This window comes from Sminthopsis crassicaudata, chromosome 4 (genome assembly GCF_048593235.1).
Source record: "Sminthopsis crassicaudata isolate SCR6 chromosome 4, ASM4859323v1, whole genome shotgun sequence".
In the NCBI taxonomy this organism is placed as follows: domain Eukaryota; kingdom Metazoa; phylum Chordata; class Mammalia; order Dasyuromorphia; family Dasyuridae; genus Sminthopsis; species Sminthopsis crassicaudata.
The window spans coordinates 303,024,798-303,050,154 of NC_133620.1; the positions used below are offsets into that span (position 1 = coordinate 303,024,798).

The following is a 25,357-nucleotide window of genomic DNA, read 5'->3' on the forward strand; positions in this document are numbered from 1 at the left end:
CCTGCAGCCAAGCAAAAAACAAAACAAAACAAAACAAAACAAAACAAAACACACAAACCAAAAAGTGTTACAACTGTGTTTATTCAAGTAAAACAAATTCCTGAATTGATCATATTTTTTTAAAAGTCTAAATATATTCTTTGAGTGTGTCATTTTTCTGTCAGGAAATAGCATGTTTAATCATGAGTTTTCTGTAATTATTTTTCCAATTTTGTAGCTATTCTTTGGCCTGGGTATGAAGATCGAATATTGTAACAATTGTTTAATCCTCTTTTTTTTTTCCTGTGGTAGTAATGCATAGCAGACAGTGAGCTGACCTCAGTAGCAGGATTCAAGTCTTGCATCTGACACATTGTGACTGTGTGTCCCTAAGCAAGTTACCTTCTCAGAATTCTTAAGTAATCAAACTCTCTAAGACTATAAATTGCAGAGAAGACACTGACCTGCAGCAGTGAAAGGAGTTTCCTCCCCAGAAAATTCCCTATATTAATGAAATAATACCAATGAAATTCCTTACATAATTTTTTTCTCTCCTACCCAAATGAAAAAAAAATTTCTTTATAACAAATATGTGGGTAACAAAACATCCCCACATTGGCTATTTGCAAAAATGTAGTAAGCATTAAGTCCAACATTTCTCTATCACAAAGTGAAATATTTGCTCATTTGTGGATTACATCATCTCCTGGGAAATTTCTATGTAGATGACACTCCAATCCTACATTACCATCTACCTCATGTACATTTTGGATTAGATGTCCATTGATACCTCAAACTCAATATTTCTAAAACAGATCCAATTTTCTTTTCCCTCTTCCATAATTTAATCTTTTCCTGAACTTTCTTATTACTGAAAAATGTACCATCCTTCCAGTCACCTAGATTTACTCCTTACTCTCACTCACCCCATATAGACATAGCCATTTGCATGGTCTTGTCATTTTTACCTTATTCCCTTCTCCATATCTTCAGTTTTCAGCCTAATTCAGAGGCTCATCACTTCTCACGTGGACTACCATAATATGATTAACAATTAAATGGTTTCCTTACTATAAGAATCTCCTCACTTCAATCTATTTCAGAGTGTAGCCAACAAATTGATTTTTAAAAATTGTAGATCTAAATCTTTCAATCTCATTCAATATACTCCAGCACATTTCTGTCAATTCCAGAAGCAAATTTGTTGTTGTTCTTCAGTCATTTCAGTCATATCTGTCTATATGACCCTATTTGAGGTTTTCTTGGCACACATACTGGAGAATTTGACATTTTTTTCTCTAGCTCATTTTACTGTTGAGGAAATTGAGGCAAATAATAGGGTCACATAACCAGTGAGTGTCTGAGACCAAATTTCCAGATGTCCCTATCCTTGCTTATTGAGGTCACACCCTTCTTTTATTCAAAATAAGGGAGGGAAGTCATATTGGTAAGAAATAGCAGCTGCTATCAGAAAAGCCAGGCAGTGGGTGTGTTGATGCTGAAGAAAGCAACAGCCATGGCTACAGGTTTTTCTGTAGAGAGGCTGAAGGAAGAAGCAAAATGTCCAATCTGCCTGGATTTTTTACAGGATCCAGTCAGTGTGGATTGTGGCCACAGTTTCTGCCTCCAGTGTATCACTGAATTTTGTGAGAAATCAGACAGTTCTCAAGGGAGTGTCTACTCCTGCCCCCAATGCCGGTGTCAATTTCATCAGAACAGCTTCCGTCCAAATAGACAGCTGGCCAGCATGGTGGAAAGCATCAAGCAATTAGCCTTAAACTCCAGTACAAAGAAAACCTGGTTATGTGAGATTCATAAAGAGGAGCTGAACCACTTTTGTGAAGAAGACCAAATCCCATTGTGTTGGATCTGTGACACCTCCCCAGAACACAGAACCCACAAAACCATTCCTTTGGAGGAAGCTATCAGAAGTTATAAGGTAAGAAATCTTTCTCCTTCAGATATAATCAGAGTTTGGAAAGAATAGTTCAGTTTAATATAACAATCCCCTCCTTTTTTGAGTGCAAAGCATAGTTTTATATGCTAATGAAAAATTTGTAGATATGGTATCACTTGTCTTCATGGAGCTTGCAGTTATGTTAGTAACATAAGATATAGACACTTATATACAATACAAGTGCTATGTAAGATACAAAGGTGAAGTTTGCTACTCTTAAGGGAAAATAATGAAAGGCTTACTGGAGGATGAAAGGTATGTACTATATTATTATTATTTTATAGGAATAAAATTAGTATTTTGAAGTGGTTTATAATTCACAAGAATAGATTTCTTATAGATATAGGTTTCAATGTAACTTCAGCATTACTTTTGGTGGGAGTGATTAATTTTTTTTCATAATCACATCTGAAAATCAAGATTATAAACTATTTTTCTCAACACTAGGCTAATAAATAGATTACAATTATTAATAATTTATGGATGATTAAACAGATTTGAAGATGTTTAATGACTCCTAGGTATCTGAATGAGTATGCCACCATGCTGTCTCTCCAGAGAATAGTCCATGATTTAATTTCCAATTTTGTTCATCAAGACGTTTCTTCAATACATAATTGTATTTATATATTGGACTCCACCTGGAATCCACTTCTCTTATTTGCACTCATTCTTTATTTTTTCTTCTTCTTTTCTGTTGGAGTCCAACTCCTGTAATGAGATGAATGGTGTCTAAACATACCTGGGACAGGCAGAGAAGTCTGGATTATAAGCTCTTCAAAGTTTATTGATCAGAGAGACTAATACATATATACCTCAAGTGCTCGTAGGGTTGATACAAAATACACTCTTTGAAGTTCCTATAGTTTTCTCTAACAAACAAGATCTACTGAAATGTAACTGATTAACGCGGGGATCTTGGTTAATTAGACAGAGATGCAAATAGTTGAAATACACAACAGGGTAAAGTTTATCATAACATTGTCTCAAGTATCTTTCTCCCAAATGCCTTTAGTCTCTATTGTGGGCTATTTTCCGTCCTAACTTCAAAGACTTGCCTTTAATCCAAAGAGTAGTGTTTGCAGTTTGCTTTAGTCGCTAGATTATTAATTTATTATATTGACAAGCAGGTTCTGCTATTTCAATAGGGAGTTTTGGTGAGCCAAATTACTGTAAGATTCAAAAGTGGATTCTACCTCCTGGCCCTCTATAGTTTTCCTTTTGCTTTTGATCCCATTTCCTCCTATATTCAGGAACTTACCCCTTCATTCATCTGAATTGCTCTAATTTTCAACTTTTTCTTATTCACTGGCTTGTTTCCTGATGCCTTCACACATGCTCAGAATTCTCCCATACTTATAAGAAAGAAAGAAATATCCTTCACTTGACGTTACCAACTCCTTAAACTATCATCTCACATCACTTCTCCCTTTTATTTACAAACTTTTAGGGGATAACAATGCTGTCTACAATCATCTCTTTTACTTTTTCACTTTCACTAATCTTTCAAGACCTTCATTCTGACCCAACCTCCTATTTCACTGGAACTGCTTTCTGCAAGATAAGCGATGATTTCCTCTTTGCGAAATACAATGACATTTTTCAAAGAATTTATCCTTCTTGATCTCTGTGCTACATTTTACACTTTTGATCAATTCCTGCTTTCAAACATTCTTACCTGCTTGTTTTTTTTGTGATATTATTTTGCTTTGATTCTCTTCTTATCTGTCAGAGCATTCTGTCTCAATACACATATTATCCATGTTTCACTCTCTATCACTCTATATGGGTATATATGCATATAACTATATTTTCTAGTCTCAATTATCTCTGAACTTCTGAAAATTTATTTCTAGATCTTCCACAAGTATCTAAAACTCAACATGTCTAAAATATCTTCCCCCTTCAATCCATCTCTCCTTATAACTTTGTTTTCATTGAAATCACCACCATTTTTCACATATTTGCAATCTAGAAGTTATCTCCTTAGTGCTTCATTCTCTCATGACTTCCTCCAACTATACATTCGGTCCATTGCCAATTGTTGACAATTCTATTTTTTCAATGTCTCTCACAACTTTCTTCTCTCTATTCAAACCACAATCACTCTAGTTCAGCTTATAGCACCTCTTGCCTTTATTGCTGTTTAGTTATTCATTATTATTGAAAATATTATAATTCATTATTATTCTAATTCTTTGCAAGAGTCTTGTATTTTCTACCATTTCCCAAAGACTGCCTAAGCTCATGTTCATTGCTTCTCTGATACTATCTATTCATCTCATCCCCTGCTGTTGCCTTCCTTCCCCCTTTGCCTTCATGCTTTTCAAACATCAGGGTCTTTTCAAATGAATCTTGTCTTATTATGTGACTTAAATATATAAGGTTCACCTTAGTAGTCTTAATAGCCTTAATTAATTTATACATATATATATGTATATATGCACATATATACATATATATACATATATACATATATATATATATATATACATATATACATATATATATATATATCTTTAAATATTGATTGATTTGATCTTGATGTGCAAAAGATTCTTAAAAGTTTTCTCCAGCACCATAAGTTGAAAGTGTCAGTTCAGTGGTACTTAGCTTTCCATATAGTCCAGCTCTCACAGCCATATGTTGCTACTGGAAAAAATTGTAGCCTTGATTACATAGAACTTTGTTGACATGGTGATGGCTCTGCTTTTCAGGATACTATCTAGTTTGTCATAGTTTCCTTACAAGGAGCAATATCTTTTAGTTTCATGACTGCAGTCCCCATCTGCAGTCATCTTTAAGACCAAGAATATAAATAAAACCTTATACATTTTATATTTTTTCTCTCTCTATTTGGCCAGAAATTTATAGAACCAGTGGTCATGAGCTTATTTTCTTTTTTATGTGGAACTATAAGCTTGTTTTTATACTCTTGTCTTTCACCCTTCATCAATAGTAGTCTTAATTCTTCTTCATTTTCTGCTGTAAGAGAGGCATCATCTGCATATCTGAGATTGTTGATATTTCTCCTGACAACTTTAATTCTGATTTTTAATTCATACATCCTAACATTTTGCATTATATACTTTGCATATGAATTAAATAAATAACAGCATACAGCGTCGTCATACTTCTTTTCCAATCTTATACCAAGGAATTGTTCCATGCTCTGCTCTAACTGTTGCTTCTTGAGTGGCATACAGCTTGCTCAGAAACCAAGTAAGATGATCTGGTACTCCCATTTCTTTGAGGATTTGTCACATTTTGTTGTGATTCACATAATTAAAGGCTTTAGAGTAGTCAGTGAAGCAGAATTAGATGTTTTCTGTAATTCCCTTGCTTTCTCCATCATTCAGCAAATGTTGGCAATTTGGTCTCTGGTTCTTCTGCCTCTTTGAAAAAAACGAGACTACTCTTGGGGCAGCTAGTTGGTGCAGTGGATATAGCACCAGCCCTGAAGTCAAAAGGACCTGAGTTCAAATTTGACCTCAAACACTTAACAAGTCCTAGCTGTGTGGCCCTGGGCAAGTCACTTAACCTCAATTGCCTCAGGGGGAAAAAAACCTAGACTATTCTTTTGCTAATTCTTGATTTACACATTGCTGAAACCTGCCTTGCAGAATCTTAAGTATAACTCTGCTGGTGTATGAAAGAATACAGTTTTTTGGTAAATTGAACATTGTCCTTCTTTAGGATTGGAATATAAACTCATTTTTTTCCAATCTACTGACCACTGCTGAGTTTTTCAAATTTGCTGGATATTGAGAGCAGCACTTTAACAGCATCATCTTTCAGAGCTTTACATAGCTCAACTGGAATTTCATTACTTCCATTAACTATTCCATAACCATTGGCTATGCTTCCTATGTTCCACTTAAATTTATTCTCAGGATGTCTGAGTTTACATCAGTAACCATGCCATCATGGTTTTTGGTGATATTGAAATCTTTCTTGTATAGTTAATCTGTATAATCCTGCCACCTCTTCTTACTCTCTTTTAGTTCTGTTCAATACCTACTGTTTTTGTCTTTTATCAAGCTCAATTTTTCATGAAACATTTCTTTGCTATCTCTAATTTTCTTGAAGAGATCTCTTATCATTCCTATCCTATTTTCCCCCTATTTCTTTACATTGGTCATTTAAAATTCCCTTTGGATAAAGTGATAAAAAATGATAAAGATAAAAAATTATCTCTCTTTGCTTCTATTTTCCCCTTTCTTTTTTCTTTTAAATTTTCCTTCTTTCCTCAACTATTTGTAAAGCCTCATAACCATTTTGCTTTCTTGTTTTTTTGTTTTTTGTTTTTTGTTATATATTTTTTTCTCTTTGGAATGTTTTTTGTTGCTGTTTCTTGTACAATATTGTGAACCTCTGTCCATAATTCTTTTGGCACTTTATCTACCAGTTCTAATTTCTTAAATCTATTCATCACCTTTACTTTTCATAAGTAAAGGATGTTAAATGGGTTATAACTATACAGTCTGATGCTTTTCCTCATTTTCTTCAATTTAATTCTGAATTTTGCAATAAGAAGCTCATGGGCTGAGTACCAGTAAGATCCAGATCTTGTTTCAACTAATTGTATTAGAGTTTCTTCTTCTTTGACTGCAAAGTATATATCAAAACAAAGTTGATATTTCTAAGACACATGTCTATATATAATTTCTCTCTTTAAAAAAACAAAACAAACAAACAAACAAACAAACAAACAAACAAAACCAAACTTCAGTGTCTCCCCTTTTCCCTTAAGGGAAAAAACAGATCTTGGTTGTTTGATATTTAAAGACTTTCTCTATCTGGCTTCAGACTATTTGTTTTAGGCTGATTATACATCATTCTCTACATTCTATGCATCAGGTACTCTACACTCTAGACAGACTGATCTACTTCTATTCCTGACTTTCTAGTTTGCCTTTGTGTAGTCATCCCTCTTTCTAAAATATTTTCTCTATTTACATCCAGTTGTTCCTCACTTTTGTGTCAAATCTTTAGCACCAACCTAGTAATTGGTATATAGTAACCATTTAATACTTATTAATGGATTGATTTTATTATAACCATTTGGAAAAATATCTTTCTAAAATTTGTTCTATTTTCTCCCCTCCATTCTTATATAGGTTTTGAATATCAACCTTTTCTTAGTGACTATTGCCATCAATGTGTACAATTTTTAAAATTTGATATTTTATAATTATACTTTCAGTATCTATGGAGTGTACAGATTTTTTTTTATCTACCATAAATTATCTCTGACTTTTATCTGCTTTTAGTAATTTTTCTTCTTTTACTTTCCTTATGTTTAATTTTTGCTTCTTTCTGATTTCAGTGTCCTCCATCTTCTTGGCTCTATAATTTGTGATTCTTTGGCCTCAAAGATTGGAATTGTATATAAAATAAGTAACCAATTCTTTTTTCAGTGAAGACTCAAGGGTTTCACTTTAAATATAATTCAAAAAATATTATTGGCTTCCCTGAAGCTATTTTGGTTTAAAAAGAGAACTTTGTCATTTATATCTTGATTTTTGGATGTATTCCAAATAGTTGAGGCCACCCTAATTCTGGCCTCCAGATAAGCAGAATATTACTGACATTGATAAAAACCTATTCCAAATTTCTCTTATAAAAAGGGAAATGTTAGATCTGTTCCTAACAGACAATTTGTCATAATAGGGAAGAAAAATAAAGTCTCAAGCCTGGAAACAAGAAGACCTGAATCATTTTAATCTTTTTCATTCCCGATTTTCTTATCCACAAAGTGAAGATGATATTTATCCTAAATTATATTTGAGGACTTTTTTGTGAAGAAAATGCCTTGAAAATTTCAAAGCAGTCTAAAAATGTTTGCTATTTCATTCCTAAAGTTCTATGATTTTGTAATTCCTCTCTGTCAGGTTAATTGTAAAGTTGATATCATTTTCCTCTTCTAATTCTTACTTATAACTTTGTCAGCATTATTGCTGCCTGGCTTATCTCACTTTTTGTACATCAGATCCCTCAAGCTAGTTCTATAATCCCATCTATGGAGTAACAAATAAGTTCCCTATTTTCTATGAGCATGAATTGGAATTACCATTTATTTCTTGTATCTTGTATCTTGAATTACTCACTTGAATGAAATTACTTTGACCAAATGTATTGTGGAATAGTTGAGAAGAAGAAGGGAAAGGAACTATAGTGGTGAAAGTTCCTGAAATTTCTGCTTAAAGGTCTCCTTAAGAAGAATATTCCATCTTAGATATGTTCACATATTGAAGTAGTAAAGAATAACAAACAATGCCATTTTACTAAAAGTTTGAACTTTATTTTGGAGGCAATAGCAACTTATTTGAGTCACCTTTGATCAAACATGTATATAGGAAAAAATATTCTGCAAATATTTTTAAGTATAGACTGAAAAAGAGAAAGTTTAGAGAAGGAAAAATATTGTCCTAGTTGATATGGATTGAATATGAGGCATCAGCAAAAAGAAATGGTATGGGTTAAATATGAGAAATGTTGCAAGTGGAATTAAAGGGAAAATTTAAATTTAATTTCATCTAAAAATTAGATGAAAAAAAATGATAGGTAAAAACCAAAAATATCCCTCACTCCTCTTTTTTAAAAAAAAAAGTTCCCCCACACACTATAAATGTAAATACTGTATCTGCTTTCTAACATGATTTCTTTATCAGTTAGTTTTGTTTAATTTTTGGCATGGAGAAAGTATCAGAAGGAAATAATTCTCTTCTCTAATTTTTATATTTCCTAACATATGTTTAGCATTTAATTGTATATTGTCTTATTTTCTAGTTGTTTCTTGTGTTTCCTTTGTTTCCCCAAATTGATTATAAATTCCTTGTAGAAATATTTATATTTTCATAGGGATTGTTCTCTATATTTACATTATCTGTCCATAAGTGTTGCAGTTTTGTTTTTTTGTTTTTTGTTTTTTGCTTAATCAAAAAGTCTAAGATAGCAAATAGTAATAATAATAAATCAAATTTACATAGTTTGTAGTTTAACAAAGCATTTTCTCACAACCTTCTGAACAAATTATCAATCTTAGTTTACAGATAATGAAACTGAGGTTGTTAGAAAATGCAAACCTCAGGCAGAGTAAGAATGATAGCTAATGTAAGAACTGGCTTTCCTCACATCATGCCACTAGTTCAGTAAGCTGTTGGTTGGTCTATCTGTCACAGGTCTCACCCCATTCCAGTCCAGATTCACTTGTCAAAGTGATTTTCCTAAAATGCAGGTCTGCCCATGTCATTCTTCTACTCAATAAACTGTAATGACTCCCTGATGAAGGGGGAGGGAAACAGTTCCCTTTAAAATTAAATTGATCTGAGAGATCAGGATCTCCCAGGCTCCAAGGAGTCTAGAGAGAGGGTCCATCCTCCCAGAAAGAGAGAAGCAACACTATTCAAGGGCAAATCAACTCCCATTAATCTTTTTGAAATTCTAAATTTTCATTCAATTGAGAAATCCTGTTCTGTGATCAGCTGAGGCTGTCCCAGCCCCCCACTAAGAACTACCCATATAACAGGTTTCCTTAAACTCACTCTTTGCAGAAGGCCCAAAGAAGCTTGCTCAGCTACTAGGACTCTGCTCACTGAGAAGGCATTCTCTTCTCAGTGTCAGACTCCATGTACCTAATAGGACTTTGCCACTATAGAAGTCAGTCTCTTAGCAAAACTTTCATTTTTGCCAATTAATAATTTGGGTTTTCACGAATTCTTTCATGAAGAACCTTTGCACCGACCATAAGGCAATTTTAATAACTCTCTGCCACTGATCGCATCACTGTCACTTCTATGTTCTAATATAAAATCTTTTGTGTGGTATTCAAAATTATTTGTAATCTGTTTTTCCTAACTTTCTACTCTTCTTATACCTTACACACTCATATATGCTATTTGATCCATTAACAGTGGCTTCCTTTCTAAGTACCCCATCTTTCAATTCTGAGTAATTCTCCTTCTGTCTCCCATGAATGGAATGTTCCTCCTCATCTCCAACTTCTAGATTCTCTGGTTTCCATCAAGTTCCAGAAAAACTCCCATTTCTATAGGAAGTTTTTTTTCCAATATCTCTTAATTCTAATTCTAGGGCCTTTTCTTCTGATAATTATTTCCTATTTATTCTCAATAGAACTTATTTGCACATAGCTATTTCCAAATTGTCTGCCTTATTCACATTATGAGCTCAAGGGCAGAGACCATCTTTTAGCTTTCCTTATAACCCCAATAATAAGCACAGATTCTGACCCACAGAAATGTAATGAATGTTTTTTGATGGATTGATTCTATAAAGAAAATGTGTTTGCTTATTTATATTTTTCATGTCAATTAATAGATCTTTTTCAAACCCTTTCTGACTCCCCAAGGGACTGTGGGCTGTCCTTGGGAATCACTTCCTGATTTAGAATTCCAACCTGGCTTCTGGGTTTTGCCAAAGGAGTTATCAGCTGATTTTCTACTTCAGGTAAAGGTTCAGTTGGATTTGGAACATGTGAAGAAGGAGATGGAAGAAGTGCTGAACCAGGAAACCAATGTGGGAAAGAAAATAGTGATTTGGAAGGTAAGAAGAATTTTACATTCGTCTTCCTGAGAGAGTGAATTTTAATATTCTATTATAGTGGTATGGTCCTTACTGATGCCTTTAGGAGTGGTATTTTAGAACACAGAGAGGAATTCACTTTTGCCTTTGTTTACCATTGGCTAGAATAATATTTAGCACATAATGGGTGCTTAATTAAACTGAACTGTTGAATTTTAATGAAATTCATAGTAGTCTTGCAGAAAGAGAAAGAATTTTACAATCCCAGTAACTGGTTTTAATACTGTCTCTGCCATTTTCTGTATGACACTGAGCAACTTTTTTGGACCTGTTTGTTTATACATAAAATATAAGGAATCTGTTCTAGATGACCTCTAAAATTCCTTCCAGTTCTAAATCTTTGAATATGAGACCCAGAGAGTTTAAATGGCTTGTCCAAGGCCAGAGAAGCACTAAATACCCAACCCCATATCCTCTTCAAAAGGAAAGCATTGAGTGCAAAGCAGACTGTTAAATGCCTCTTTCATCATTGTGAAAAAATTTTAATATTAAATATGAAAACATGAGTACATGGGATAATGAAAAGTCATTTATCATTATTTTGCTTCAAGTTAACATCTTTAAAATACTTGTCACATAAGAGTAATATTCAGATTTCTTTACTCTTCAAAGATATCCATTCTCAATCTCCTCTTGTGACCTGAATTAGTCAAAATCAATGACTAATTCAGAAAATCCTTCTTGCCTTCATGCTATAGTTTATATTCTTTCTTTCTTGTTCTCTCCTCATTAGAGGAGAACATATGATATCCTTTATGGTATTTTAAAAGTTGAAAACTCTTGTATGATACCATAACATAAATTTTTCTTATTCAAGTTGATATAGATTAACTCCTTTAATCTTTCCTCTCAGTTCAGTTGGACTCATCTTTTTATCTGCGGCTCTTCTCTGAGTGTATTCATTTTTCTCCATATCCTTTAACACATGGTAATTGCTTAGCCTCTGTCATTTTTATTCCTACAGGAAAAGGTGGAGCTATGGAGACAGAGATTCATGTTGGAGTTTCAGAAACAACATGGATTTTTGATTCAGGAGGAGCAGCAGCAACTGCGGAGACTAGAAGAGGAGGAGAGAGCAACCATACAAAAACTGAAGGATAGCAAGGCCAAATTGGCTCAGCAGATCCGAACTCTGAGGAACTTAACTGTGGAATTGGAGGAATGTAGTCAGTGTACAGCTCAGGACCTGCAAGAGGTGAATTCTAGAGAGAGTTAGAGGGAGGAATAAGCGGGAGAAACATGAATATGGAATCCTAGGGCTAAAGGGAGCAAAGATACCTATCTTTCATAATGTGCTGGAGCCCTATTTTACTCTGCCAAACCCACGAAAAAGTTATAGCTCTTAAAATGCATATTTCAGTGACTGATACCCAGTCAATAAATACATCAGAAACTTGATTTTCTTGAGAAAGTGATTTTCTTCAAAAGTCCTCTTCTTTTCTAGCTGAAGAAATTGAGGTTCAGAAAGAAAAGTAATTTGTCTATGGTCACTCAGCCAACTAAAGGCAGAGCCAAGACTAGAAATCAGGTGTACTGACTATTTATTCGGTGACATTTCTACTATACATTATCTAGTAAAACATCACATCAGATATCAATAATCCTCATTGCATATCAGATAAAAGTATTTTGTCACTGGGCCTCATCATCCATTTTATTTTCAGCAGTGCTTGATCTGAGGAAGTTCTTTTTCATGACAATCTGATTTTCTCATATAACAATTTAAACTTCCTTTTCCCCTCTCTCCCTGACATAAGATTATAACATATATAGGAGGTGCTGTGTGGTGAGAATATACAAACGGAGGGTCATAATCCCCAGTTTGAGAGACTTGTAATCTGGATGGGCAAGTAAGATATGGAGCAAAGAAGTAGAAATGTGGGCTCAGACCTAAGAGAGGAGAACAAAGAGGAAAGGAACATGGGTCAGAGGTATTTTCCATCACACTATAAATATTTCCAAATCTTAGTACTTGACCCATAATTAAGTGGTGATGGGCATGTTACCATGACAACAATTAAATCAATGACATGGTTTTAGCTAGCCCAGTAAATATTCCACTATGACATTCTCGCTGAATTTTACCACTCTTATGTCTGCAAAGAGTGGCCTTGTAGGATACTTTAGCCCTCATTGTCATATGTGAGGAGGCTTTTCAGTCCTTGTTTTCCTTGAACTACCTTTTGACCCTGTTAGCCATTTTCCTCTTCTCTTCTAGTCTTTAAAAATATTACATTAATTTTAGTTTTTTCCTACCTCACCTGTCATCGTCTCTGTCTGATTTACTAGTCCCTAGTCTTTTCTCACACATCCTTAAAAATTTTAAGAATATTTTTAAAGTTAAAAAAGGAAGAATCTGTAAAACCAAAATAACTCAGAAAATATATGCAACATACTACAACTGTGAACCCCTAATCTCTGAAAAGAAGTAAAAGTAGGTTTTTTTTCCTATCTCTCCATTGTGTATACATATTTTCTCTGTAATTTTTAATTCTTTATTGTTTTGTGGAAATCATTTTAATTACTAAATCTAGTGATCTTGTTTCAATTATTAATTTTCTTAATCTTTTTGTAGTCTATGATAGTATTAATCACCCCCCTCTTCATAAACACTTTTTTTCTTTTTCTCTTTTTTTTAATTAAAGCTTTTTATTTACAAGATATATGCATGAGTAATTTTTCAGCATTGATAATTGCAAAACCTTTTGTTCCAATTTTTCCCCTCCTTCTTCCTACCCCCTCCCTCAGATGGCAGGTTGACCAACTTATGTTAAAACATAAGTTAAATACAATAGATATGTCCATACAGCATAAACACTTTCTCTACCTTACTACTAGATGTCTGAGCACTGAAATCTTTTCAATCTCTTTATCTTGATCATCATCTGCATGCCAAGCCTATACATTAGTATCCCCAGAGATTTTGTCCTGGGTTCTCTTCTCTCTTCAGATTCTCTTACTAGGTGAATTAATAGAAGTACAACAATTAATCCCTGTGCAGAGGACTTCCAAATCAATATAATTCAGCTCTGTCATGAAAGGTGATCACAAAGTTACCCTCAGCTTCTCAATTTTTCTCATCTCCCATATTCAATCTGTTGCCATATTTTATATATTCAATTTTGATAACAACTCTTTTCTTTCTACTTTTCATTAATAGTTATCATACTAATTCAAATCCTGGTCACCTTTTTCTTAGGCTATTTCAGTAGTTTCCTAATTGATCCCTCTGTACCATCTCTCCTTTATTTAATCCATTATCTATAGTTTCAGAATTGTTATTTCTAAAGTGTAAACCCAACTATATCACTCTTTTTGTTCAAGAAGTGGTTTTCTATTGTCTCTAGAATAAAATACAATAACTTGTGTTAGATATTCAATACCTTTCACAATTTCACTTAAGGGTCTTTCCCCAGATTTATCATATATAATAACTATCTCTTTTGCAGTCTTCAATCCCATCAAACAGGTCTACTTTGTGTTCTCCATTTGTGCCATTTTATCTTTTATCTCTGTGCCTTTAGAGATTCTTCCAAATATGGAAATGTTTTTCTCTTTATAGCCTTTTCTTGTGACTTCTAGCTCCATTCAAGGATTATCTAAAATGCTCCTTCCATCAAGATGCCTTAGATATGATTCTCACTTTCCAACAAGACTGCCTTGAATCTTCTTTGTTTCTATTTTGTACTTACTTATATCTTTATGTATTGTGTCCCTGTAGAAGAATATAAACCCTTTGAGGGCAGGAAATATTTCATTTTTGTCATATTCCAGGAGTCTTATCATAATACAGGTTCAGTAAAAGCTTTCTTGAATTGAATATAGATAGATAAGCATAATTCAGTGAGGAATATGAAAGGAATAAAAGAGAAATTCATCTTGAAGAAAATTCAGTAAGTGAGAAATTACTTTCAGCAGTTGGAAAGTGTAATGTAATTCCTAAAAGAAGGAATTTGCCTTACTTCCACCCCCTGTAAAGTCTTTTATATCCAAAATCAGGATACAGGCATTCAGAATGCCTGGGATATAAAGCTTATTCCACAAAGCAATTATACTTTTTTTTTGCTGTAGAAAGATTCACTTAATGAAACTCATGATTATATAAAATATATATCCTTATATATGTAAAATGCTGAATTGATGAACATACAGCTCTATAATATAAATTATTTCTGTAAAATGAAAATGCAGTTCTTAGCAATAATATTAATGTATGTGGCACAAAATCATTCTTATCAAGAAGACTAAAATTGAGATCCAGTGGACAAAAGCCAAGAATCTCTGCCTACTACAGTCAAATTAAGTCATATGAGTGTAGTCAAATTGTTTCTTCAGCTCTGCCTCTTAGGAGTGATGAAATGCCAATGGACATTTTTCCATCTGAATGATGATAGATATTCTAATGTAATAGAGCTGGTTTACCTATCATGGAAAGACAAGGAAAAATATGAAATTGGAATACCTCTTGTATATAAATATTCATAGAAGTAACTTTTATAGCCTCTCTTGTTTCTATATATCAGGAGCTCACCTTTCAGGAAAATTTGAAAGCTTTTCAGTTAAACTTAACCCTATCTCTCTTGCTGCAACATAACTGGTAGATTTTCCTCTGACCATACTTTGTCTTCCTTTCCCCTCCAGCATGTTAAAGACGTCTTGAGAAGGTAAGTCCTCATTCTATTTTTATTCAAAGTATGTGAGGGTTAGATAATATATGGATGAATCTGGAAAGAGATAACAAGAAGGTGGGTGAGGAGATTGTGCTGAGAAGAGTCATGAGAAACTGTTTCTTTTTAGGAGTGAGAATATAAAATTCCAGGAGCCAGAATTCATTTCCATAGACCTGAAGATGATATGTTCTGTCCCTGGAATGATGACGATGCTCAAGAGGTTCCAAGGTATATTGTAGCTTGTGCTTTGTGAGGGTGGAGGGTCCTGGATTTTGAGGTCATGCAAGATTGCCATTATCTGCTTGGAATTTTGAACAGTCAAATCTCACATAGCCAAATTGAATCAGATTATTTAGAATAAGAGATGTGTTTGAACTGTAAAACATAATATATGTACCACACAACACTAGGTAAAAGAAAAGGGAAAAAAAAAGTCACCCTAATCAGTATGTTGTAGTGGAAAGGATATTGCACTTGAGTCAGGAAACTCTGGTTCTGTGGACTCCTGTTCTTCTGATAAATAACTATATAACTGTGGGTAATTCATTTTACCTTTCTAGACCTATCTTTTCTATTTTGGAAAATACATAGGCCAGATAGATAATCATTTTAATATTCTATAAATCATTGACTAATTGTTTGAACTAGCCAGCCAATTAATTTACAAACATATAATAATGGAAGTTTATTAATTTAGCGATTACAGAAGCTTTAGAAATCATTTAATTCTATCACTTTTTAATTCTATAAAAAACCTAACTCTCATGGAAAATATGTCTTGACCAACATCACTTATTTAGTTAGAGGCAGAATTTCATTTTTCTCACTGGTTAGGATTTTCCCACACAAATGAAAATTTTGGTAGGGACCTCAGCAATCATCTCAAGCAACGTTTACATGAAAAGAATCTAAACTATGATATACTCAATAATCATCTATCTTCTACTTTAAGATCATCAGTGAAGAGCAACTTACCACCTCTCTAAGCAGCCCATTATACTTTGGGATAGCTCTAATTATCAATAAGTTTTTCATATCTAGACTAATTTTTTTCTCTCTGTAACTTCACTAATTGTTCTTGGTTCTGTCTTCTGGGAGCAGACAAAACAAATCTAGTCTCTTTTCTTCATAAGACTCCTTCATCTACCTGAAGACAGCTCTCTGTTGCCCTGAATCATCACAGCTAAACATATCTAATTACTCCAACTGATCCTCATATAGTATGAACTCAAAATCCAAAATGTAATATTCTTCTCTAAGATGTAATATTCTCTGGGAGCAGATTTCTTGGGGGGGGCTTCTGGAAGCAGCCTTCATTTCAGTTCAGTGTAATCACCCCAAATGCAGCCAGAAGTTAAAGTTCAAATCCCTTATTGTCTCCTTCAAAGTCTTGTCTCTTTCACTTGGGGCTTTGCTAGTTTTCTGGAGACATTCCAGATCTTGGTTTCAGTGTTCTCCACAGGACAGCCTGCCTTGTTCTGCCCAACTGCCTTCTCTGGCTTCTGAATCTGCTCAACTGAATCCTGGTTGAGGCTTCTAGTGGGCTTCTCCTTTCTGGCCTTGACAGCTCCTCCTTATATGTTCCACACTGAGTATACACCAATCATTATATCACTAGAAAACCATTATTTGTTGTAGGATTAAATCAATGCTAAACTAGATTTAACCATTGTCTCCTCAATTCCACTTAGTACCTTGTTTCAAGTTCTGGCCCCTAACATCTCCTTGTAGGATCAGATCAATCATACTGAATCATGCTATCAATTCCACTCTCTTAGTACTTTGTAAGAATCTTAACATCTCCCTCTTTCTTTTGTTTTATAACATAGGTGGTACTGACCTCCCTGACTTCTCAAGCAGGTGAGAACCACAAAAAAGTAGGTGATCACACCTTCCCTGACTGCTCAAAAAAGGGGTGAAAACACCATAAAAAGAGGTGATCATGCCCTCCCTGATGTTTCAGGAAGGAGATGAAAACACCAAAGGAAATGGTAAATCAAATCAGATTAGCAGGTTTCTAAAGGGGCTCACTTGAAACAGGTATACATAAATTCATCAATATGGGAGGTATTACACATAATTATACAAATTACATAAGCACTTAGTAACACAGGATAATAGTGATATAACAAATAACGTGAATCAACATGAGGAATTATACATGTCCATAAGTCCTAGAAATAGTCCAAAAGGAATCTATTGTCATGTTCATGTACTAGGAATACAATAATTCCTGCAAGTTTTGAAGTCCTGCAATAGTCTCATCAACAATTTTTCATCTCAAGAAGTCCATTGATTCCTGCTGGTTTTCAAGTCCTGCAACAGTCTCATCTTGTGTTAGGGAATCCAATGATGCCTGCAGATTTTGTTCTCAGGTCTTTTCCTTTGTTTCCAGATTTTCTCTTTTTCTGTCTCTCTCTGATGAACAAGGTGTTTATGGCTCGATGGCACCCATTTGATTCCTTCTCCATCTGTAGAAATACAAGCAAACCCTTTCTCCTAAGCAGTTAACCTATCTGGTCCCTTCTATTTACCACTTTTGAGATTTCTCCTCATCACTTGGCAATTATATTGAAGTTACTTGCACTGGACTCTGATCTTATGTTGGATTAAAAAAGCCTGCATTCTCCCCGATTATAATTCCTTTCTGTTATCTGATTGCTTTTCTGTTGGTTGATCATGTAATCCCTTTCTGCCATGTGATTGCTTTCCGGCTGATTGATCACATCAGAGTATTGAGCTTCTAAAGGTGTAACCTCGGCTGCTATCATGCCCCACCTGTCTTTTGATTGAGGTCTTGGAGCTGGGCCCCACCTCTCATTTCCCTGGGTCAATCTACATTCTGAGGCCCAGTGGAGCCCTTGTGGCATTTTGGACATAGGGTTTTAGATTCTCTCACCCTGTCTTCTCAGTCTATCTCTATATCTACACTGAGCTCTCAGATGTCCTATTTTTCCACACTGAAAACATCAATGATTTTCTCTAGAAGTCCCTTATCAAGAGGGACCCTGTCTTCCCCTGTTCATCATAGTCTGGGTATAATAAGCACTTGTCCCCACTGTGCCACAGCACCTTATGATCTCCTCTAAAGGAACATCCTTGTGTAGTCCCCATATAATTCTTCTGCATTTTCTCCAATGGTTCGTAAAGGGTTTTATTTTATTTTATTTATTTTTTTTTTTGTGAAGGCTTCCCTCCCCTCCCCCCCACCCCCACCTCAAGCTTTTGTTGCAGCAGTAGCAATCTGTTCATTCATTCCTATGGGGTAATTAATCTGTGCTGAATTCTCTGCATACTGACCTTCACCTTCTAGTTGGTTAAAGATGATTTGTACATTAACTCCAGTTTGCTTATTGCATTGGGCTTAAATCCTACATAATTCATGATACTCCAAAAGCCACAACAAGTTTTGTCCAGGTTCTAAACATGTCCTTGCTATGGATTTCCAATCACTGGGGGTTAGGATTTCATAGCCAAATAATCTAGTAACATCTTAACATAAGATGATGTAGTCCCATAAAGAGTGCAACCTTTATTCAAATCCTTATTTTTTTCCAAATCAAAAGGAATATATCTTCTTTTTTGACCTGAAGAGTCAAGCTCTTCAATCACAGGGTATGCATTTATTATATCAGATACATCCTGTCCTTCATTTTTTGCTTTAACCAGTGCTTTTTGCAATCTTGTCATAGGCTGCTTCATAGGAGGTACTGAATGTGTTACTGCTTCTCCCCCTTTTCCTTCTCCCTCCACCCATGAAGGGTTAATTGAGGGAAGTAGGTCAGGGGATGGGGAATGACCTAATTTCTCCTGCTGAGAAGCAACACACTTATTTATCCTTTTCACCTAGTTTATTTGCATCCCACTCTTGCTCTTTCTTATTTTTCTTTATTCCATAACTTATATAATTTCCTAAAATAAAATAAAAAAAAATAAAGTTCAATTATATGTATTAAGTCTGTTTTTGGAAATTGAGTCAGGTCCATTTTCATTGTAGAATTGATGTAGTTGCTCTCCTACTAATTTCCACTCCTCTCAATCCAATTCTTTTTCCATAGAAAACCAAAGAGATGTGTACTGGTACAGTTTCTAAAAGTTCAGTGATCTGATCCCAAATTATAATCAAACCTTAGCTTTTCATAAATCTGACAATGCTCTTCTACCCATTTTCCTTGAATTGGAAAAGAAGGCTGTTTTCTAAACATCTGTCATGTTTCAGCTGAAATATTACTTTAGCCCTTAACAAAGTTTTTTTTTTTGTTGGACTCATCCTACTTTCTGGGTTAAAGATGTTCCATGTTCTGGCACCAAAATGCTCCATGTTCTGGCACCAAAATGTAATATTCTTCTCCTAATTTCTGGGTTGAGGAGACTTTTCCACTGAAATCAGGATCGTGTCTGCCCCATGTTGGGCACCAAAATATAATATTCTTCTCTAAGATGTAATATTCTCTGGGAGCAGGTTTCTTGAGAGGCTTCTGGGAGCAGCTTTCATTTCAGTTCAGTGTAATCACCCCAAATGTAGCCAGAAGTTAAAGTTCAAATCCCTTATTGTCTCCTTCAAAGTCTTGTCTCTTTCACTTGAGGCTTTGCTAGTTTTCTGGAGACATTCCAGATCTTGGTTTCAGTGTTCTCCACAGGACAGCCTGCCTTGTTCTGCCCAACTGCCTTCTCTGGCTTCTGAATCTGCTCAACTGAATCCTGGTTGAGGCTCTGAGAGCTTCTAGTGGATTTCTCCTTTCTGGCCTTGACAGCTCCTCCTCATATGTTCCACACTGAGTATATACCAATCATTATATCACTAGGAAACCATTATTTGTTGTAGGATTTAATCAATGCTAAACTAGATTTAACCATTGTCTCCTCAATTCCACTTAGTACTTTGTTTCAAGTTCTGGCCCCTAACATCTCCTTGTAGCATCAGATCAATCATACTGAACCATGCTAAATTAAATAACTATTGTCTCTATCAATTCCACTGTCTTAATACCTTGTATGAATCCTAACAAAACTACTGTACCATTTTCTTTATTTTCTTATGGATATGTTCAAACTTATGAGAGTTCTTTAAATCATGGCAGTCAGAACTGAATACAGCACTCCAGGTCTGATCAGTACACAGTACAATAGAACAATTATCTTCCTATTATTTCCTGGAAATTTTTCCATTCTTGTAGTCCAAAGCTTTCATTGGCTTTTTTTTTTTTGGTTGTCAATATCATATTGATTATTCACACTGAGCTTTTAGTCCATAAAACCCCCGAATCTTTTATAGAATAACAATTGGCTATCCTTATAATATCTGTAAAATTGTTTTCTAGATTCCTGGGCAAGACTCATTTATACTCATTAGAATTTCATCTTCTTGGATTCAATTCATGAGATAGTTTATGATACCAAACCAAACTTAGAGTATGACAATTGTTCTAACTTGCAGCTTATATATATATACGTGTGTGTCTATGTGTATGTGTGTTCCTTCAATATTTGTATTATCTGAAAGTTTAACAAGCTTACCATTTATACCTTAACACCATTGACATTATAATATTAATATCTAGACTTTGAGCCCTACCATTAAACCAGTTCTAGATCCTTCTGATGGTATTATTGTCTAATTCATATTTTTACATCTTCTCAACAATATTATGAGATAGCTTTTCAAAGCTTTGTTAAAATAGAAGAAAACTCTACCTTCAATTCACTTATTACCTCTTAGCAATCCTCTCAAAAACAAATATTAGGTTAATTGGGAATTACTTGTTTTAAATAATCATCCTGTCTCTTTGAGAGCATCATTTCCAGAGGTTTGCTAAACAGCTCTTTAATAGAGGTATTCTAGATTTTTTCCAGGAATTGAAGCTAAGCTCACTAGCTCATAATTTACAGACTTTATTCTCTTTCTTCTTTTGAAACTTGAAAGAATATTTACCTTTTTCAAAGCTTGTGGCACCTCTTCCAGCTTTCAACTATGTGACAATAGTTGAGTAAAAACATCTCCCATTCTTTTAGCCATTTGTAGTTGTAATTCATCGAGGCCAGGTGACTTAAATTTATAAATGGCACTTAGATTCTCTCTATCTGCTTACTTTTGTTAGATATTAACTCCATGTTCATCATTTTTTGTTTTATTATTTTCATTGGAATAGTCACTTTCCATTGGTGGGGACCACTACTATATCATGTCTCTCTTCCAGACTTGTGATCTATTTCCCAACTTTCTCATCTATTTCCTTTTTTCTCTCCAGGTGCTCTCTAGCACAATGAATAAACCACTTCTCTTTTTTAACATTCATACAAATATTATTTTTCATGTTTTCCATTCATTCATGGATTTTCTTACATGATTATACTTATATATTTTATTAATATAAAATGCTATATTCTTAATCCCTTTTAGATTATTTTTTAAAATTTTAATAAAGTATACCTATTTAGAGTTATATTCCAATAATGGATTTCATTCTACCAAATCCCAGGAATACCTGGGAAATTAAACTTGTCTTTCCTTCCAACTAAAACACACTACTTAAAGTTCCCCTTGTTGTTGTTTAATCATGTCTGACTCTTTGAATCCTCATTTGGAAGTGTCTTAGCAAAGATATTGAAATAGTTTGTCATTGTCATTGTCTTCTCTAACTCATTTGATAGATAAGGAAACTAGGGCAGAAAGAGAGTGGCTGAGTCTACCAGAAGTCTATTGTTGATAAGACCCAAACCCAAGTAAGGGACTCACAAAATTCAGACTAGTGAGACATCAATCATACTTTTCCTTTCAAGTGATCAATTTGGAAGCATTGAAAGTTTGTACAGGTACCTAGCCTGAAGTGTCTTTGATATCCTAAAACAATGAAATACTCAATAGCATGAGAAAACAGAAAAGAACCAGCCAAGAACTACTGGATTTGAATTTAGATTATCCTGATTCCAATCCCAGTCCAATGTACTGTGATACCTAATTATCCTGGCTGAAAAAAGAGCTATAGAAGAAAGAATTAGAAAAGGAATAAATGCTTTGGCACAAGAGGTCAAACTTTACCTATGCTACAAACTCCTTGAAACTTAAAATGGACCAAACCAATGACTGCACGAGATAACAAAAAATATTTTATGTTGTTAAATATTTTACATGGTGAAAAGTCTATGTAAGAAGAAAAAATAAGATGTGTCGTAGCAAATACACATGGCCTTGAAAAATGATTGATGAGAAAAATGTTAAGTCATTGGACTACCTGAAAACAAGCTATGACCAAGGGGGAAAAAAGCTTAAACTTAATATTTCAAGAAAGACTGTCAAAATTTCTTAGAGCCAAAAGGTGAAGTGGAACTAGAACCTACTAGTCACCTAAGAAATCTCAAGATTAAAATGTTCAAGAGCATTATACCCCAAATCCTGCATTTCTATTTCAAAGAAAAAACATAACAAATAGTCTGAAAGAGTTCAAGCACCAAAAAGCCACAATCAGAATGACACAAAACTTGGCAGTCATCACTAGGTGGAATCAGAGAGTTTGGATATTGCAGAAGGCAAAAGATATTATGCTTATAGATAAGAATAGTTTGCCAAGCAAAACTAAATATAATTTAGAAAGACACAGAAAAGGGGTGGAATTTTAATGAAATAGAACACTTCCAAGCATTCTTGTTAAAAAAAAAAAAAAAAAAAAAAAAAGACAAGAAAAGAGTTCAAACACATGAGTTTAAAAGAAAAAAAACATAAAAATGTAAAGGGGAACAAATAATTTTAAGGGACTAAACAAGAATAAACTGCTAATGCTCTAAAAATCAGTAGATGTGTGCACTATGAACCTCATATCATTAGGGATTATAGAAAAAAAAACAACTAGAAGGCGTAGAAATGGTTCTTATGTCTTAAAGATCTTAAAAGAAGAATGGAAAGGAAGGGGAAGAGGGGATAGGAAAAGAAAAGAAGGTTTAAAAATTTATCTTACATATTCAGGAAGAAAGAGAGAGGAAGGAGAAAGGGGAGCCTACACATGAACTTCATTCTCTTATGAATTGGGCAAAAGAGAGAAGAATATACACACAGAGAGAAACATACACAATTGGATTCAGAAATACATTTCATTCAAGAGAAAAATAAAAAGAAAGAAGAAAGGAAAATATGAGGGATCATAAATTATAGGAGGAATGACCCTCAAATAAACTCACGATATACAAAAAATATAACTCTTTAGAGAGTTTCAAGGAATAGGAATCTAAGGGTGCATTTGAACTAGAGAGTGAGTGAACAAGTTATGGGATAGAAGAAATGTGATAGAATATTATGAATCTATAAAAAATGGTGAAGGGGATATTTTCAGAGAAACCTAAGAAAACTAATGAACTGATGTAGAGTGAACTAAAAAGGAACCAGGAGAACAATTTGCACAATAACAATAATATTGTAAAAACAAACAAATATGAAACACTTAGGAACTCTGATCAGAACAATGGACAACCATGGTTTCAGATATCTAGTTACATGTTAGGCAAAGGATTTACTGAAGAATAAGAGTGGTGTCTGTACATATGATAACACATGTATACATATATAATATATTCATTTATTTTTCAAATGTTTAAGAATTGAAAAAAAGCTAAACATCTCACTATGATTATATTTACATTAGACAGGACAGCAGACTATATATATATATATATATATATATATATATATATATATATATATATATATATATATATTTTAACTATATTATATATATGTATATATATATATATATATATATATAAAACTATATATATATGTATATATATATATATATATTTTATCGTTAACAGGTAAATTTCAGTTTCTCACTTGTCAAGTCATAATAGTATCAGATTTCTTCCCAGAAGGGACCTTTGAAGTCATCTAACTTAATCCATCTTAGGAAAATAAAGTTAAGAGAGATTGTTAAATGATGAATTCTAAATTAGCTGGACCTAAATGAATGAAGTTTTACTGTACAGTTTTATTAAAAACATCAACTTATAAAGGAATTAGAATATTTGCACAATATAATTATTGATCAAAAGCATCATTAAAGGAATGTAGGGGGAGTGAAAGGATAGAGGAACTTAAAGATGCCTATGATAACATCAGTAGTTTTGGGGAGGAGGAAAGGATTGCAAATTAAGATTCTAATGGATCTAGAATGTGCCAAATGACCTTTGGAATAAATCTCCCCTTTTGTATTTTTTTCTTTATGATGAGAAAAGGAGAAAAAGATGGAGCCTCCTTGCCTCTGTGCTCTAAGAGAAGGTATCCCATTCTATCACTTCTATATTTTTCCTCACAGTTAATGTGCGGTTGGATCCTGCCACAGCTCACCCCAGCCTTCACCTGACTGAGGATCAACAAAGCATTTGGGATGGAAATGTGTGGCAAGACGTTCCCAACAACTCGGAACGATTTGACACATGGCCTTGTGTCCTGGGTGTGGAGAGTTTCACTTCGGGAAAACATTATTGGGTAGTGACTATGGAAGACAGGACAGAGTGGGGGTTAGGAGTTTGCCTGGAGTCAGCCCCACGAAAGGGGGAAGCCACACCAGCCCCTGAAAATGGAATCTGGGCACTATGGATGCTGGAAGGGAAGGATTACATGGTTCTTACATCCCCATCAGTTCCAATCCTCCAAGAAAAACGGCCAGAAGGAATTGGGGTTTTCTTAGACTGTGAAGCTGGGGAAGTGTCTTTTTACAACATCACAGAAGAAAGTCACATCTATACATTCACTCAAGTATTATCGGGAATCATCCGGCCCTATTTCTTCATTTGTGACTCAGCTCCTTTAACTTTAACTGCAGTAATAGAAAGGAGGAATTAGTTTCTTTTCCCCCAGGAATCCTTTTGTATATGATCTGTCTCCAAGAATGCAACCTAAATCATCATAGAGGAAAAACTACTCTCCTAAGAGGTTTTTTTTTTTTTTTTTTTTTTTTTCATGGAAATGGAAATGAAAACTAGGCTCTAATGCTTGGGAAGACATTGGGAAGTCAGCTGGTCTCTGACCATGATCTCTGATCATGAAAAAGATCATCTAAGTTCTATTTAGATTCTTCTCATTAAGAAAGAATAATAAATTTGAAATGTCTGCATTGGAAAAGTACTTTGTTTTACCTTTATAAAGAGAAGTTACTTA

The 25,357-nt window shown here is 34.2% G+C and overlaps 1 protein-coding gene across 1 annotated transcript; it reads left to right on the forward strand.

Annotated features, from left to right (window-relative positions):
* The first annotated feature begins 1,455 nt into the window (after nucleotides 1-1,455).
* LOC141566878 (E3 ubiquitin-protein ligase TRIM58-like) lies at nucleotides 1,456-25,357 on the forward strand. The gene is made up of 6 exons (XM_074312002.1): nucleotides 1,456-1,918; nucleotides 10,406-10,501; nucleotides 11,505-11,735; nucleotides 15,182-15,204; nucleotides 15,338-15,438; nucleotides 24,513-25,357. The coding sequence occupies exons 1-6, from the start codon at nucleotides 1,475-1,477 to the stop codon at nucleotides 25,040-25,042; spliced, it is 1,425 nt and encodes a 474-aa protein (XP_074168103.1). The 5' UTR covers nucleotides 1,456-1,474; the 3' UTR covers nucleotides 25,043-25,357.

Coding starts and splice junctions, on each gene's coding strand:
- LOC141566878 (XM_074312002.1), top strand. CDS start 1,475: ATGCTGAAGAAAGCAACAGCCATGGCTACAGGTTTTTCTGTAGAGAGG. Junction 1,919..10,405: donor AAGCTATCAGAAGTTATAAG/GTAAGAAATCTT, acceptor TTTCTACTTCAG/GTAAAGGTTCAGTTGGATTT. Junction 10,502..11,504: donor AGAAAATAGTGATTTGGAAG/GTAAGAAGAATT, acceptor TTATTCCTACAG/GAAAAGGTGGAGCTATGGAG.